This window comes from Lithobates pipiens, unplaced genomic scaffold (assembly GCF_037356315.1).
Source record: "Lithobates pipiens isolate NorthernLeopardFrog02 unplaced genomic scaffold, aLitPip1_a1.2 Scaffold_25, whole genome shotgun sequence".
Classification (NCBI taxonomy): domain Eukaryota; kingdom Metazoa; phylum Chordata; class Amphibia; order Anura; family Ranidae; genus Lithobates; species Lithobates pipiens.
In genome coordinates this window covers 167,363,389-167,380,170 of record NW_027507787.1, presented here as the reverse complement: position 1 = coordinate 167,380,170, position 16,782 = coordinate 167,363,389, and the positions used below count along the sequence as shown (strand labels likewise).

The 16,782-nt window shown below is 41.1% G+C and overlaps 1 gene segment (V, D, J or C); it reads right to left on the bottom strand.

Moving 5' to 3' along the window:
* Positions 1 to 451: 451 nt before the first annotated feature.
* The window catches only part of LOC143930638 (T-cell receptor beta-1 chain C region-like), a 52,060-nt gene continuing 35,729 nt past the window's right edge, over positions 452 to 16,782 (bottom strand). The window contains 4 exon segments of the C gene segment in view: positions 452 to 731; positions 3,312 to 3,418; positions 5,498 to 5,515; positions 7,232 to 7,561. Of these exon segments, the coding sequence occupies positions 711 to 731; positions 3,312 to 3,418; positions 5,498 to 5,515; positions 7,232 to 7,561 (476 nt within the window).

Below are 16,782 nucleotides of genomic sequence, written 5' to 3'. Positions count from 1 at the left end.
TCACTGGCATTCGTTCATTTTTTTTTTTTTGTGGGGGGGGGGGCCCATACAACATTTTGCTATGGGGCCCTGTGATTTCTAGTTACGCCCCTGCTTGTTATACTCTCATTGTGGAACCTAAGGGGTTAAGCACTGTCCAGACAGAGGGTCAGGGGTCATGCAGCCTCATAGGACAGTGAGAGGAGAATGAATACTCCTCCTACAAGCTTTAACCAGACACTGATAGAAGTCACAAGACTGCTATATACTGCTGACAAGAAAAGGTATTTAGCAATTTATATTTACTAAAATAATTGCATTTCCACATTGTGTGTACTGTGGGAGACCAGATATAGTGAATGCAGGGTCCTGGGTTTAGTAACACTTTAAGGGTTCCTCTGGGGTCCAAAAGTTAAGAAAGGCAGCTCTAACCTCTTGGCACGTACAATAGATATTTAAAACCAATAGACAATTATTATGCAGAAGACTCTTATTTATTGACAAGTAAATATTGCACACCAATAAATAGCACAGACGACAAGAAGAATTGCACAGCTGTTTAGCCCCAGGGGTTTTCAATGTTGGATCTGCCATTGTGTCTTCTAGGTCATAGGCATCTTTCTGGATCTGCTGACCTCCACTCCCTTGCAAGGCTGAACGTATATACTTTGCATGTGAAGCGTGCATTGTGCATTGAAGCTGCATCAAAATTGTATCCTCAGGGTGATCCTCTAGCAAGATCCTGAGAGAACCTAGAGTAGGAAGCATAAACACAAGTCAATATACCATCTCTGTTGCACAAAAAAATAAATAAAAAAAATTTAACTCAACATTTCTGAAGTTCCAGTCTGGGGTTTGAGCAGAACCATCCTACAATGATGTTACAAGCATCCCCATCCCTTTGTTTTTCTTGTAGCTACGTTGTGGGGAATCCCCTTCATGCAGGTGATTGGCCCAGTACTGACAGTTTCCTTACTGGTTCAGACCAAACCCAAGTTCATCCCTAGTCACCAGTTGGTTATGCAAAGCTGGATAACTCTTAAAGTGATAATAAAGTCTTGCTTTTTAGATTTTTTTAAATAATAAACATGTCATATTTACCTGCTCTGTGCAGTGGTTTTGCACAGGGCAGCTCAGATCCTCCTCTTCAGTGCTCTTGGCCACTCCCTCCTGCTGAGTGCCCTCACATAAAGCAGCTTGCTGTAGGGGCACCCAAGCCAAGCAGCTGCTCTGTGTGTCTATTCAGACAGGGAGCCATGCCTCAGCCCCGCCCCTACTCCCTCCTCATTGGCTTACTGACTCTGATTGACAGCAGCATGAGCCAATGGCGCCCTGCTGCTGTCTCAGCCAATGAAGAGGGAGAGTCCTGGACAGCCAAGACTCTCGTGCAACATCACTGGTTTGAGATGGGGCTCAGGTAAATATTAGACCCCTTTCACAATGGGGCACTTTGCAGGCGCTACAGCGCTAAAAATAGCGTCTGCAAAGCGCCATGAAAGAGCTGCTCCTGTCTCTCCAATGTGAAACCCCCGAGGGCTTTCACACTGGAGCGGTGCGATGGCAGGACGCTAAAAAAAGTCCTGCTAGCAGCATCTTTGGAGCGGTGATGGAGTGGTTTGTATACCGCTCCTCCACCACTCCTGCCCATTGAAATCACTGGGCAGCGTGGCTATACCGCCGGCAAAGCGCCGCTGCAGCAGGGTGGTTTTAACCCTTTCTCAGCTGGTTTTAACCCTTTCTCTGACCCACCGTCAAGATAAAAAACCTTCTGACTTTAGAACCACTTTAAGTTGTACAACTAGGCGGGGGAAAAAAAAGTTTATCATATATCAGTAAGGTGAAAAAAAAAAAACCTTAATAAAATAAAATCACTTTCAGGGTGTCTGGGTGCGTTTTTTTTAAATGCCTTAACCGCTTAAAAACGCACGTTCATGCTATAGGTGCATGGATTAGTGTTAGTGTCAGAGTTAGAGTTTTTTGAAAGTGCGAACTTAGCCTAACTTACTTCCTGTTCTAGGATGACAACACTCCGCAACAAGTGAGTGTTGTTACCTAGGGCAGGCCTAAAAAAAAGAAAATGAACGCAGTCACCACATTATGGACTTGTATGCTACAATATATATTTACACTTTAAAACGGAACTTCACCCTAAAGGGGAAGTTCCATTTCATGCCCCCTCCCTTCTACTTTTTCCACTTGTTGGGAGAAATGGGAAATCAGAGGAGTTCCTGGCTGCACTGTGTGAAGTCTAGTTTTGGCAAGTACCCACTCCCACTTTGGCCGTAGCAATCAACCAGCAGTTCTCCCTCCCCCTGAAACCTTCTGGGACATGTCACAGGTCCCAGAAGGCTGCGAGACCATTCACAAAGCGCAGCGTGGCTCATGCATACACAGTGGGTAGCAATCTGTTAAGCCGCAAGGAGTCACAGCTGGCTGCCCACAGTAAACATGCTGATGCCGAGGTCCCGAAGACCGGCAAAAAAGTGGTTCGGGTGAACATGGCCCTTGATCCCTGGACAGGTAAGTGTACTTTTATTAAAAGTCAGCAGTTACAGTATTTATACAGAATTTTTTTTTTATTTTTTCCTAAAATAATGAAGAACTGTTTTAAAGAACATCTGTAGGCCCCTTTTACATGGAGCGGATCTGTCCAAGTGGAATCCACCTGCTTGGCTGGGGATCTCTCTGCTGATCCCCGATGTGCAGGCGGATGACATGTCTGTGTCTGCTCCTATATGCAGAGCGGACATGGACACAGCCCGCTGTTCTCTATGGGGTGGTTGGATGGAAAGGGACTGCATGCTCATTTCCATCTGATTGTGATCCAATCCGCTGGATGTATGTATCGCCATACGTCTGATTTCAGCGGATTCACCGGTGGGTGTCAGCAGATACATGTCCGCTGACATCCGCCTCCCCATCAAGAACAATGGGTGGTCTGATCAGGTCCACCTGAAAAACTGACAGGTGGACCCAATCAGTCTGCTTGTGCGAAAGGGGCCATACTAAGAAAAATAGTACAGCTATAACACAACTCTTTCAACAGATCAAAAGGGAACAAATAAGAGAAGAGTTTTCATACACTGTAAGGAGAACTGCGTACAGTGAGACATGATGCCAAACATACTGAAAATTAGATTTTCGGCTGTACATGCACTTTCATTTCCATGGCTTCTTCTAGAGAACAGGCAGCGGTAACATAGAATTGTTATTATCTCATGAGATGGTTTTATTTTGACTCATCGGCAAGACAAATCATTCTCCTTTCCAGACAATGGTGATTCACAAGTCCCGCACACTTATCAGAACCCCGTCATCTCCCCAACACTCACCTTCCTCCTCCAGATGATAGCCAGGACGATCAGAGCATACAGACCACTCTTGAACAGAACCATGATATAGGAAATCTTCCCCTGGTTTATGTACATGGCGTAAGTCTCTGGAAAGAAAAGAAAACATTGGAAGGCTTTTCTTTAACCCCGGTTGTGATTTAAAGTAAAAAAAAAAGTGTATTACCATTACCAATTGGGTCCTATACCTCTAAGCCCACCTGCCATATTAATACGTCCACCTTTTTCATACATGTGCATATTACTATGGCACCTCTAGGGAGATTACAAGTTGTTGTTATTGGTAATGACTTTCTATGAAACCCATTGGCATTTGCACATAACTCATCTCCAACCTAATCTCCTAGTTCTGCCTTGAGAGCAGGCAATGGGGGCACATAGTAAGACCTCCAGATTATAGTAATGCTTTTATCATTTGGAGAACCAAGTTAGGGGTCTACCTGTCAACATCACTATGTTAATATTCTGTGTCCCTGATAGGGACTCTATTCTCTATTTGACATCTGGTAGACAGTCCCATTGCTGTCAATTGGCATGGACACATCTGCTGCTCCCAATGTGTCTGCTTTAGGCCTGCCCCCTTTCTGCCTACCATGCCTTTTTATTGGTCCATTAATTTCGATGACCATCCTCAAAGACCAATAGAGCTGCTGGCTTTCCGAGGGGCCAACTTTGTGTTTGGGGGGTTCAAGAAGAAATTTTGAGGTACATACAGTATGGCAATAACATCATTTTTGACCTTTTCTGTTAAATTCCACTTTAATAACTTGCATATTATATAACAGATCCAGCACCTTGGGTATTTGCATTTTATTTCTAAGTTTATCTTGAATAGGGTAGGGGCAGTTTTTTTTTCACATCAACATATTTTTTTGCTGGATATCCCAAGGTGCTGGATCTGTTATATAATATGCAAGTTATTAAAGTGGAATTTAACAGAAAAGGTCAAAAATGATGTTATTGGCAGTTTGCTGAAAGATGTTGCCGCGATTTTACCACAATTTTCATGTGCTTATGGCATGTTTTTTATAGGTCACGTGACTCAAAAGCCTCATTAAAAACGTAACACGGGTGCGTTATTGATGCGTTATTGCTACGCTATTGCTGCGTTTTCAATAATTTTAACGGGAAGGTGCGTTTTTGTTTTTTTAACTGACTAAATGTAGCAAGCAGGATTTTTAACACCACAGTGAAGCGCAAGGAACGTGTGAAGACATACACAGAATTTAAAGGGATACTTTCTTCTTGAGCTTTTCTTGCGCTAAAGGTCCCAATAATGACTGACAATAAATTCATATTCATTTACATTTGTGATATTAATTAAAAAGTTGAATATAATACAATTATATTTCAAAATAAATAGATTTTTTTTAAATCTGTCATTTTTGGGTTTGGGCCAAGTGCATTCTGCATTTTCGGTTTCAGCACCAAAATTTATATTCTGTGCACCTCTAGAATTTAACTCTAAACACCTTTCCCCCACAAGCCAAACTTAGCTTTTTTTTCTGAACTGGTTCTTTCTTTAAATATTGTTTATTGAACCTGCCACCACCTTGGCCCATGACATATACCTTGTCCTGGATCCTCCTGGGATACTTGCCTCACATCTCCCAGGAGGCTGCATGATTGGGCTCACTGGCTGGGCTGGGAGGCAGGTGTGTTAGAGGGCAGCCTGAGTAGCTGGGTACCTGCACCCTGAAGAGGCAACCAGCTGTAGAGGCCCAAGATGGTGGTGGGGGACCCAGTGTGTGTCACGCGAAAAGCAGATTGCTGTGGGGCAACGCTGGAGTCACTGTAATTGTGAGTATGTGTTTTGAAAAGAAAGCAGCAGTAGAGATAACAGGGGATCAAAAAGCAACACGGAGGAGGGAGTACTACTTGACTCTGGGCCAAATATACATTGAGCTTTGGATGGTGTGGGGAAAGGTTAGATTGGCTAGGTTAGATTGGCTAGGTTAGGTGGTTATCTGTATCCCTAATGGGGAGATTTTCCCTGATGACCAACCTGGGATAGGAACCAGAGATAGGAAATCTTCCAATGAGGACAAAGACAGTAATGAAATACAGATGGGATGACAATTTATCAAACTAAATATTGGACTTCAGTCCAACTTACAAAAGAATTCATTTTTTGTACTCTAGAAGAAATTCAATAAAAAATCACATACCTTTAGAAACACCACAATCTGCAACGAAAAGAACAGAGAGTAAATTACTATCAGCAATGTATAGGTAACCTAAAGCAGTATTAACCAAATCATATTTTATGCATCAGTGTTATATTTGAATTATGATCACATTTTTACACATCTAGGGGAGACTTTTGAAGGCTGGTATGCTCATCTCCCTTTCAATCTACTCTCTCCTTCTATCAGCATATTCCTAAAAGAACATATAGCGCAACTTGACTTTGTACTGCTTCTTCCTTCCCTGAGTCTGAGCTGTGTTGTACAGGGACTGCAAGATGCTGACACCAAGTCAAATTAGGGTACTTACATTTAAAAATTGATTCTTGCTATAACAGATGCATATAAATTAATATTTTTCAAATGCAAGTGCTAGGTACCTGAGACTTACCAGGGCTCCCACTCTGCAGAGCGCTGCTCAGTCACCTAATTTGCACTTCGAATGCTCAGAAATGTCCCCTCTTTGCACTTCCTGGAAGGCATCCCCAGGATGGATCCATCTGCCTAGCCTCTACTGCATTGATTGCTTATGTCCATACATCCCCTCCTTTGACTTCTCCCCCCAATTGGCAGTGGCACTCTCTTTGAGCATTGCAAGCCTGGGGTTCTGAGCTTGTAATGCTACCTGGCTCCCTACTCTGTCTTGCCTCATTGTCCCTGCCCATTAAGCCTTGTCACTGGACTCCTCTTTTTGACCCCTACCTGGTAATAGGACTACTCTCTTGGATTGCCTTGACCACATACTATTTTCTGCATTAGTCTTACCTGCCACCTGCCCTGACCACGGAACCATTTCTGGACCACAGTTTTCTCTGCCTGCCTTGACCTCAGCACTCAGGATAATGTTTTTAATTATTGCCTGCTTAGACCACCACAAACCTCTGGACGTTCACATGGATGCTGCCCTGCACCTCTACAACCTATACCTGATCTGCCTCAAGACTACAGATATCCTTTTCTGTTATCTTTGCTAAGTTCCCATGGCACCAGTCCAGAAACTATAGAAGTGTGTACTAAAACCTGGGTGCAACCAAGTAGTGGTAGGCCTTGTTGCCTTAACGGAACAGAGGCTGCTATTAGTAGAAGAAACGCTTACCAGTTCCTGATTGTGGTGAGCATGACAGAAAGCAATATCAGTACCTGAATTTGACTTGGTATCAGTTTTTCCCTGCATGGAGCCCTGACCTTAACCATACTGAACATCTTTTGAAAGATTGAACATCAATTGCAAGCCAGTTATTCTTGTTCAGCGTTAGTACCTGATTATTTTGGCTAACTGGGGACAAACTCCCACAGACACCTTCAAAAATGTAATGAAAAGTCTTCCCAGAATAGTGAAGGCTGTTATAACCTTAGAGGAAAGGGGGCAACTCCATATCAATGGCCATGGTTTTGGAATGGGATGACCAACAAGCTGATATAGGCGTGATGGTAAGGCATTCATTCACAGTCTTATGGAAAGTCTTCCCAGAAGAGATGAGGCTGTTATACCCTTAAAAGAATGGGGGCAACTCCATGGTAATGGCCATGATTTTGCAATGGAATGACCAACAAGCCCACATAGGTGTGAGGGTCAGGCATTCACAAACCTTTTAGCCATGTATTGTAGCTGCTCAAAGGCATGGAGCCTTCACTATTACACTTTTGTTTTGTTTTTGGCCAAGCATACATTTTATGATTGCTAAAATCATTTGTTTCTGTGCCAGTTTTACATACCTGATTCTCCCCTAATCTCTTGAGAGTCATCACTGCTGTTTCCAATAAAGCCTGCCTCACATTTGAAGGTGTTTTCTGTGTTGAAATATTCAGATCTTGTCAGAGTGAGGCGTTTGCTGGTGTAAAAAGTGTTGCTAATGTTGTTGAAGCTCGCCACATTTTTGTACAGGTCATTTCTTGTTTTGTCATTAACAGACCAACGTAACCATACATGTTCTGGGTAGAAACCACTTGCCACACAGACCAGTGAAATGAGGTCGTGATCTTTGAGCTCTTGTTTGTTTGGAGGAAAGATTTTGACTTTGGGGGGAAGCTGTTCCGTATTATTTCCTTTGAAGAAAAGCAGAAAATATAGGAATTCACTATGGCTATCTTGTAAGAGCAGAGATAGAACATACAGATATGTTAAACTGTATACATTGCCATTACTTTTGAATGGAGTGTGAAAGGATTAGAGCTTATATTGCTGTCTGGTTCCTCGCTAGTGAGAATCTCCCTCTCTATTAGTCCTAGTGACCATTGTTACAGAAATTAATGGGAGATCCAACATTTTATAGTTGTCACTGGATTAGAAGGTGAGGGAAATCATCCAATGGGGATGCCTTTTCTGGGTACAAAAGTCTAAGAAGTGATTTTCCCTAACTTAGGAGAGAGCCCCTGTCACTGCTTATTGTGTCTCTAGGGCAGAATCCAAAGGAAATCCCAAATGTTGCAGTTGTGACAACTGTCCAAGAGGGGATCTCCCCTCACTTTTCAACATTTACTCTCTCTTCCTGCTGTTTCTCCAAGTCAGGAAATGAGGGGAAACCCAACATTTTACAGTTGTCACTGGGGGGGCACCTATTCTGGTCACAACTGTTCCAAGAGGGGTTTTTCCCTCTCTCTTCACCATTTTTTTACTCTCCTCCTGTTGTATCCCCAAAACAGGAAATCAGGAGAAATCCAACATGTTACACTTGTCTCCAGAACAAGAGGTGAGGTGACACAATGTCTGTTATTTCTTCTCACTTTTTACATTTTATCCTGTTATATTTTCCAAGACAGGAAACTGAGCTAAGCCACATTTCTTTCCTCCTGTTGTACCTCCACAACAGGAAATGGGAGGAATCCACATTTTCACAGTTTTCACCAGAACAAGAGGTGAGGGGTCACCTGCTCCAGTAACAACAGTCTAAAGCCCCATACACACTATCAGATTTTCTGCTGATTTTTGTCTTCAGATTTCCCAAAACCATATAATATGAGGTCAAACCTTAGGAGTTTCAATTTGTAAGCAATCAGGCAGGCCCTTACACTGCATGGTTTTGGTAAATCTGAAGACAAAAAACAGCAGAAAATCTGATAGTGTGTATGGGGCTTTAGAGGACATTTCCCTTCACTTTTCAGAATTTTCTCTCCCTTCCTGACGTATGTCCAAGACAGGAAATGAGGAGAAATCCAAAATTCTACAGCTATCGCCAGTACAAGAGGGAAGGGAACACATGTTTTGCTCACAACTGTCTATGAGAGGACTTCCCCCCAATATTCACAATTTTTATCCATATTTTGGCAGTATATCCAAGACAGGAAATGGGGGGGAAATCCACATTTTTACAGTTGTCACCAGAACAATAGGTGAGGGGACAAGTTTTCTGGTCACGACTGTCCCAAGAGGAGATTTGTACACCCTTTTTGCCATTTCCTGTTGCATCTCCAAGACAGTAAACAAGAGGAAATCTACATTTTTACAATTGGTGCATGTTTTACAATAGGTACAGGGAACCTGTTCCGGTCACAACTGTCTAGGATAGGATTTCCCCTCACTTTTCACAATTTTTTTTCTCTTAAGCCCCGTACACACGAGAGGACTTATGTCCGACAGACCTCCAAAGGAGTTCCGCCGGAGTTCCGACGGAGTTCTGGCGGAGTTCTGGCGGACTTTTCGACCGAACGGACTTGGACACACACCATCACACCAAACTCCGACGGAGTCGAACGTGATGACGTACGACTGGATTCGAATAAGGAAGTTCATAGCCAGTAGCCAATAGCTGCCCTAGCGTCGGTTTTAGTCCGTCGGAGTAGCATACACACGAGCGGATTTTTCGAAGGGGACCGGGTCCGGCGGAGTTCCGTCGGGAAAATTTGAAGCATGCTTCATTTCTAAAGTCCGTCAGACTTTTGCGAAGCTAAAGTCCGTTGCAGCCCACACACGATCGGATAGTCTGACGGACTCGGTCTGACGGACTTTGGATGTTGAAAAGTCCGCTCGTGTGTACGGGGCTTTACTGGTGTATTTTCAAGCCAGAAAATAAGGGGAAATCCATTTTTTTTTTACAATTGCCACCAGAACAAAAGTTGAGAGGATACCTGTTCTGGTCATGACTATGTAAAAGTGGATTTCCCTTCACTCTTCACCTTTTTTCTCTCTTTTCAAGATGGAAAACAAGTGGAAGTCCAGATTTTAAACCACCAGAACAAGAGGTGCAGGGACCTGATCCAGTAATAACTGTCTAAGAGGAGATTTCCACTCACTTTTTAACATTTTCTCTCACTTCCTGCTGTGTCTCCAACAAAGAAAACAATGAAAAATCTGAAAGAGGGGATTGCACCTCATTTTAAAGCAATTTACTCTAACGTCCTGCTATGTGGGGAAATCTCTGTAATGGGCCAGAGAGCTAAAATCAACAGAAAGTAGTTACAGAGACAATTTTTTTTGGGGATAAAGGTTTTACATAAATGAATAAATAAACGTCAGTGGTTTATCTTAACCCTTTAAGTGCCAGTTTTGCTGGACAGCTTAGATGGTTAAAAATTATTTCTGGCCAGATTTCCAGTTGAAAATAAAGGGAAAAAAGGCTAAAATAAACTAACACAGCCACCACATTTAAGGTTAGGTAAGCTGCAATTTATAAAATTTTTGCTTTTGGGTTTAGATACACTTTGGGGGATATACTAAAACTGGTGCAAACAGAATCTGGTGCAGCTGTACATTGTAACCAATTAACTTCTAACTTCAGCTTGTTCAATTAGCCCGGGTTCACACTGCCGCAACGTCTGCATGACTTTGAAGCCCAATCCCAAAGCGACTTTGGCATGACTTGCATGTGACTTCTTTAACAGAAGTCAATGCAAGTCATTCCAAAGTTGGACCAAAAGTAGTGCAGGTACATTTATTTAAGCTGGAGTGACTTGAGTCGCACAGATTAGAACAGTTCCATTGCACTGAATGGGGTGCAACTGCTGATGTGACATGTGCTCCAAACTTGGAGCGCTTATCGCATCAGTGTGAACTTGGCCTTAAAGTGGTTCTAAAGGCTGAATGTTTTTTACCTTCATGAAATCTATTCATGAAGGTAAAAAACCTTCAGTATGCAGCACCCCCTTAGCCCCCCTTAATACCTACCTGAGCCTGATCAAGCATTGTGCACGAGAGCCTTGGCTCTTCTGGGTCTCTCTCTCCTCATTGGCTGAGACATAGCAGTGGGAGCCATTGGCTCCTGCTGCTATCAATCACATTCCTTGAGGAGGGAGCTGGGGGTGGGGCTGAACTGCACCCTGTATGTCTTATGAACATACAAGGCTGGCTTGGGAGCGAGCACACATAAGTGCCCCCAGAGCAAGCAGCTTGCTCTGGGGGAGCTTGGCAGGGGAGAGGGCCAGGAGTGCCAGCAGGGAACCTGAGAGGAGGAGGGTTGGGGCTGCTCTGTGCAAAACCATTGTACAGAGCAAGTAAGTATGACATGTTTGTTATTTTAATTAAAAAAAGAATACACAAAATAGAGCATTACAATCACTTTAAGCTTTGACAATAAAATCTGGAAGCTGATTGGATTCTATGCAGAGCTGCACCAGATTCTGTGTGCACCAGTTTTAGTAAATCCCCCTTTAAGTTATTAGAGATGCAAGCTTATGGGCGTGCTTGATCCCTTCTTTGGGCCTCATACCAGTGGTGGTCAACTATCTTGGTATGAGGAGCCTCAAGTGCAGCCCTCTACATCACCAAAAGAGCCACAATCAAAATTCAGTGAGTATTCAATGTCAGAGACAGCAGACACACAACAGAATATATTCAAACGGGCATGATAGAGAAGATTGTCATAGACTTTGGACATAATACAGAAGATGGTCAGAGAGTGCAGACACAATACAGAAGATGGTCAGAGAGTGCAGACATAATACAGAAGATGGTCAGAGGCTGCAGACATAATAAAGGAGGTGGTCAGAAACTATGGACATAATACAACAGGTGGTAGAGACTGTGGACATAATATGAGAGATGGTAGAGACCGCAGACATAATACAGGAGGTAGTCAGAGACTGTTGACATAATACAAGAGATAGTCAGAGAATGTAGCAGATGGTCAAGGACTGTGGACATATTACAGGGGATGCTCAGAGACTTTGGCCATAATACAGGAGATGGTAAGAGACTGCAATCATGGGATGAGATGGTTAGAGACTGCGGACATGATGCAGGAGACTTTCAGAGAGTTTGAACACGCTATAGAACTTGTTGGTGACTGGGGACATGCTTCTGGGGACAGTCATAGACAGGAATAAATTACTTGAGACTGTTAGGAATCATTGTTATAATAGGGCAATAGGGAAAAACAGATAAGTATCCGCAGGCCAAAAAGCAAAAATGTAATACATCATAGCTTACCAGTTAGCCAATAAATGTTATCAATTAAACTTCAAACCTGCTGCATTAATTAAAGACTTGCAGTACTCTACTACTACTCTACTATTTTGAAGCTACATTTACAGAAAACAGCCTTCTGAATATCATGTACAGGTTACTCATAACAGTGTTTTTTTAATGACAAACCTTTCATTTTTCTAAACATAAGGCTTATGCTACATCTGAATAAGATCAATATATAAATAAATGTATAAATATCAAATACAGAAAATGTTAACAAAATAACACATATTACATAGTTTTAAAATCATAATTATATTAATAACATTATTAGTAATATTCAAATTATATAGCACCATCATATATAATAACAGAATGTAACCTTTATTTTTTATTTTACTCACCAAGCACTGAAAGCACAATGCCACCCCCAAATTCTAATTTATTCCCAGAGCTCACAGCTTAGAGCTCAGCATATAAAAACTCTTAAAAAAGATGATGTTTTTCCAAAAATGAAGCGTACAACAGAGTGAAATCTTCAGACTTACCCAGCACATGGAGAACAGTGCCACTTCCAAAAATGACAGCGGAGCTAGCCACAGTGAGGGGCCATTGGTGGTAAACCTCAGAACGGCATTATGGCGGGAGAAAGGATTTTTATAAAACTTTTGGGCCTGTAGATGATAGAGGACCACAAGTCCTCACATGCCCTGCTAGACTGAATGGATGGGTTTGCTGAGACTTGCAGTTTCTTGGCAAATGCAGGAATGGAATTTTACAAAGTTTGCTGAAACCATGCCTTAACAGCTTAGGGTCAACCGTGAGCATACTCTGTGCTCCTCCATTAACTCCTTAGCATTGGTGTACCTATAGTGGCCTCTGTCTTGCAACATTCAAACCTTAAACATATCAATATTGTTAACTGACAGATGGGTCGATTTTTGTAAAGGCCCTGCTATTTTTTATAATACAGTGCTCCCCCAGTCCTCACCATAATACACAAAGCTACAAAAACAGCTTCACCCAGACATGCTAAAAAGTGCCTAGCTTTTCATAAACCAAGCTACCCTGAAAGCTGTAATGGAGTTTCTCTGCTAAACATTTGAAATCTGTATAACTATGCATATATATATATAATAAAACAATCCTGGGTAAGTGGAGGTTTAAGATATTAGAAGGCATAAAAATAATATTTAAAAAATCTATTTTACTCTACAGCCTGTCCAGGTTTATGGGTAAATCCACTAAACACGGTCACTCAATGACATCTCATGAGAGTCCATGAGATGCTATTGAGTAACTATGTTTTGGTGGATTCACATGAGATACTATTGGGTGACCATGTTTATGTGGATTCACATTAAATGCCATGAAGAGACCATGTTTAGGCAGATTCACATGAGATGCCATTGGGTGAATATGTTTAGGTGGATTCACATTAGATGCCTTTGGGTGACCATGCTTAGGTGGATTCGCATGAGATACATTGGGTGACCATGAGTTGTCTTCTGATTTATCAGTTATACCCAACTGCTCTGCCAGTTATGAAGTGATTATATTCTATTTTTTTTTTAACTATTCTATTCTGCAATAGAAATAACAGCAGGAGGAGTGAGACTCCGATGGAGTGGCCTGAATCAAGAGCTTTTACTAAGAGAATTTGCAAGTTAGTTGGTATTAGGGCCCGCTACCATTGATGCAAAAGTGCAATATCAGTTTTAGAAGGCTAAAAGCTTTACAAAAGAAAAACAACACTTTTCTTGTCTTTTGTAAGTCTGGTAAGATTTCTGAGACCATCAAGGCATGACTTCATCTCTAACCCATGCACTGGGGTGTATTTATAAAGCAGTCAAACATTCACTAGTGGTGAATGAATCACTGTCATTTAAAACACATACACTAGTAAAATTCACCTGCAGTGAATGTTTGGTGAATGCCAGATTCACGATCTAATAAATATGCAACTAGATGAACCATGTGTAAAAATCACACAGCATGCACAAAGCATTAGACACATTTATATAATGACTTAGGACAAAGCACTAAGCCTACATGCTAAATAAAATAACCTCTAACAGTCACATGTTCGCTTCCAGGTTCGCTTGTCCATTAAATCTTTTTTTAAAGAGTTTTCTACACTTTGGATATGATCTGTCCGCTGGCCTATTATTGAATCTGTTCACAAGAAAAGAGCACTTGGATGAGAGTTTCACCAATAATATAAAACATTATGGGGGAGATTTACAAAAAATTACGCATTCACAATCTGGTGTAGCTGTGTATGGTAGCCAATCAGCTTTTAATTTCAGATTGTTCAATTAAATTATTTTGGTTTCAGACATTATTCACAATTATCCCAAGCATCCAGGCAGAGAGTGTTACCCTGAGTTCTTGCCTTTTTACTATAGAATCCAAGATTTTAACAGAAGGTGCCACCACTTGGCAATGACAACCTGAATTTAAAAACCTAAAATTGATTTTTACATTTAAAAAAAAAATCTGCTCTAATCTGAAAAATGTAAATCTGTTTTAATCTGCTCTCCATATGTGTTATCCAATTTTATATACAATACATTTGCTTTAGAGCCATGGTATATCAATAATTTATTAAATTGCTTTAAATAAGCTCAGTCCGGCTTATAACCCCTTAAAGGGATTATAGAAATTGGCAACAGTATTATCACTTACCGAGAACAGTCAGGATGGTGCCAATTCCAAAATACTGTCTTTCGTTAGTCACAGCTGCAAATGGCCATACTAAATCCAGATGGCACTAATTTCTTTAAGATTTCCTTGGCTTGCTCCCAAAGGAAAAAAAAATCTCTTGAGATCTCTGAATAAAATACTCACTGGTTTCCTTTGTAAGCTAGTATACAGTTTGTTAGTTATATAACAGCTAAGTTATCTGTAACGTATCTATTATCTAACTGCAGTCATTTGAGATCATTTCAGATCTGCCTAAGCCCCACCATGACTCATTTGTTATAACTATCAATAAACCTATTAAACTAAGATGAGATCTCTACAAACTTCGGGATTGCCCATGTCCTCTAGACCTCTATACAGCCCAAGCCATCAAGGTAGACACGATTACTGTGGCAAGAAGCTTAATCTATTATGGTCAAAGAAAATCTAAATCCATTGGAAGTCCTACAAAGACCAAGGTGGACATCACTAACTTATTAATGTATAGTAAAGAGGCATGATATTTTTTTGAACTTACCAAGGACTGAGATAATTGTACCACCTCCAAAATCTTGTTTATTGGCAGCATTCACAGTTGTACATTGGTGTATAAAAACTTCCCATTTCACATGATTACCCAAAACACAGACAATGGTGCCACTTACCCAGGATAGAGAGTAATGTCCCCCCTCCAAACTCTAGCTTAGCTCCGGTATTCACAGCTATAAATTGGCGTATAAAAACCTAACCTAATGGTCATGTCACACTAGCAGCACTGTAGCAGTAATATGTAGCAGTTATGGACATCTTTTGCTTGTTTTCTCTTAGATATAGTTACTGCTTTAGCTGGCCACAATGCTTCTCAATGAAACTTCAAGTTGCTGGTGTGTCATGGTCATCTGCATTTGATAACATGAGTAGTTATTGAATCTGAGCCGTAAAATCACTTGTGAAGAGGACATACACAAAACAAAGATATTGTGGCCACTTACCAAGGACAGAAAGGATTGTTCCCCCTCCAAATTCTTGCTTTGCAGCATTACTCACAGCTACACATTGGTGTTATATAACCTCAATCCTTACTACACTTACCCAGAACGTTGACAATGGTGCCACCACCAAAGTACTGTGTGGAGGATCCAGTACACAGTGGGATAGCACCAGCCAAAAACTTCCCAAAATGTGACCTTATATATCATTTTTTGTATAAATTCCTAACTAATACAGTACAACATAGATTAGAAGAGTTTATCATTGTATAATGGTAACTAATTATCCATATAATGAACTATCCAGTATTTGGAAAAGATAAAGATAGTGGTTAGTGAAGAATTTGTTCACAGGCAGTTGATCAAAGCCAGGACGTTGCCCACTTGCTCATAAGCACATCCTTAGCTGTATTGGTTCCAAATTGGATAGCTAAAACTTCAAGTCACTGTATTCTCAACAAATCTTTAGACTTTTTATAATTTTCTTTAAATTTGTGTTAAGATCCTGTTGAATAAGCACCTGCTTGATAAGACCCAAGGATGATGTGATTGTTCTTTTTGACATTGAAGACTTGAAAGCATTATTATAAAAAGCTGTGGGCCATCTTGACCTTCTTTAGCCTCACAACATTAGACTATACGTCACCACTGGGGTTATTGTAAAGGGCTTACATTCGTTTTTATCATGGTGCTACCGCTGCTCACAATGTTACGCACTGCTACAAAAAGGGTGTTTTCTAGCTTTTGCAAGCATGGAGTGGTTTGATTCTTCACTCTAAAAGTCTCTCCTGTGTCCACAGCTGTTATTTTAAAAAACACTTATACAGATGAAGTATAGAGGCTACTGTTGTTGGCCTCTTCTGAAAAGGCTTATTGCCTGGCTAATCGATGGCACTTTTTGAGTAAGTGACCTTGAACAAGCAGGCATGTTAGGAGTTGCGACTTCATTAGAACGTTCCTGGTCTGCATACTTGTTCTAGGCCACTGATTTAGGGAGTATTATGGCCAAAGAAACCCACGCAGCTGTAATTTTTCGAAACAAGGCCAGCAATGCCCCATGCCCCAAACCCAATATTTATCCACGCATAGGTTGCATTTAATACTTATTTTAAAATCCAATGTATATTATGTTATCATTCCTAGAGCTGCGTTAACCATCATTTTCTCACTAATTAAGTTATCAATGATATGTAAAGTGTAGAGAGGAAATTAAGGTGCATATAATAAAATCATCTATGGGGGTCAGATAATTT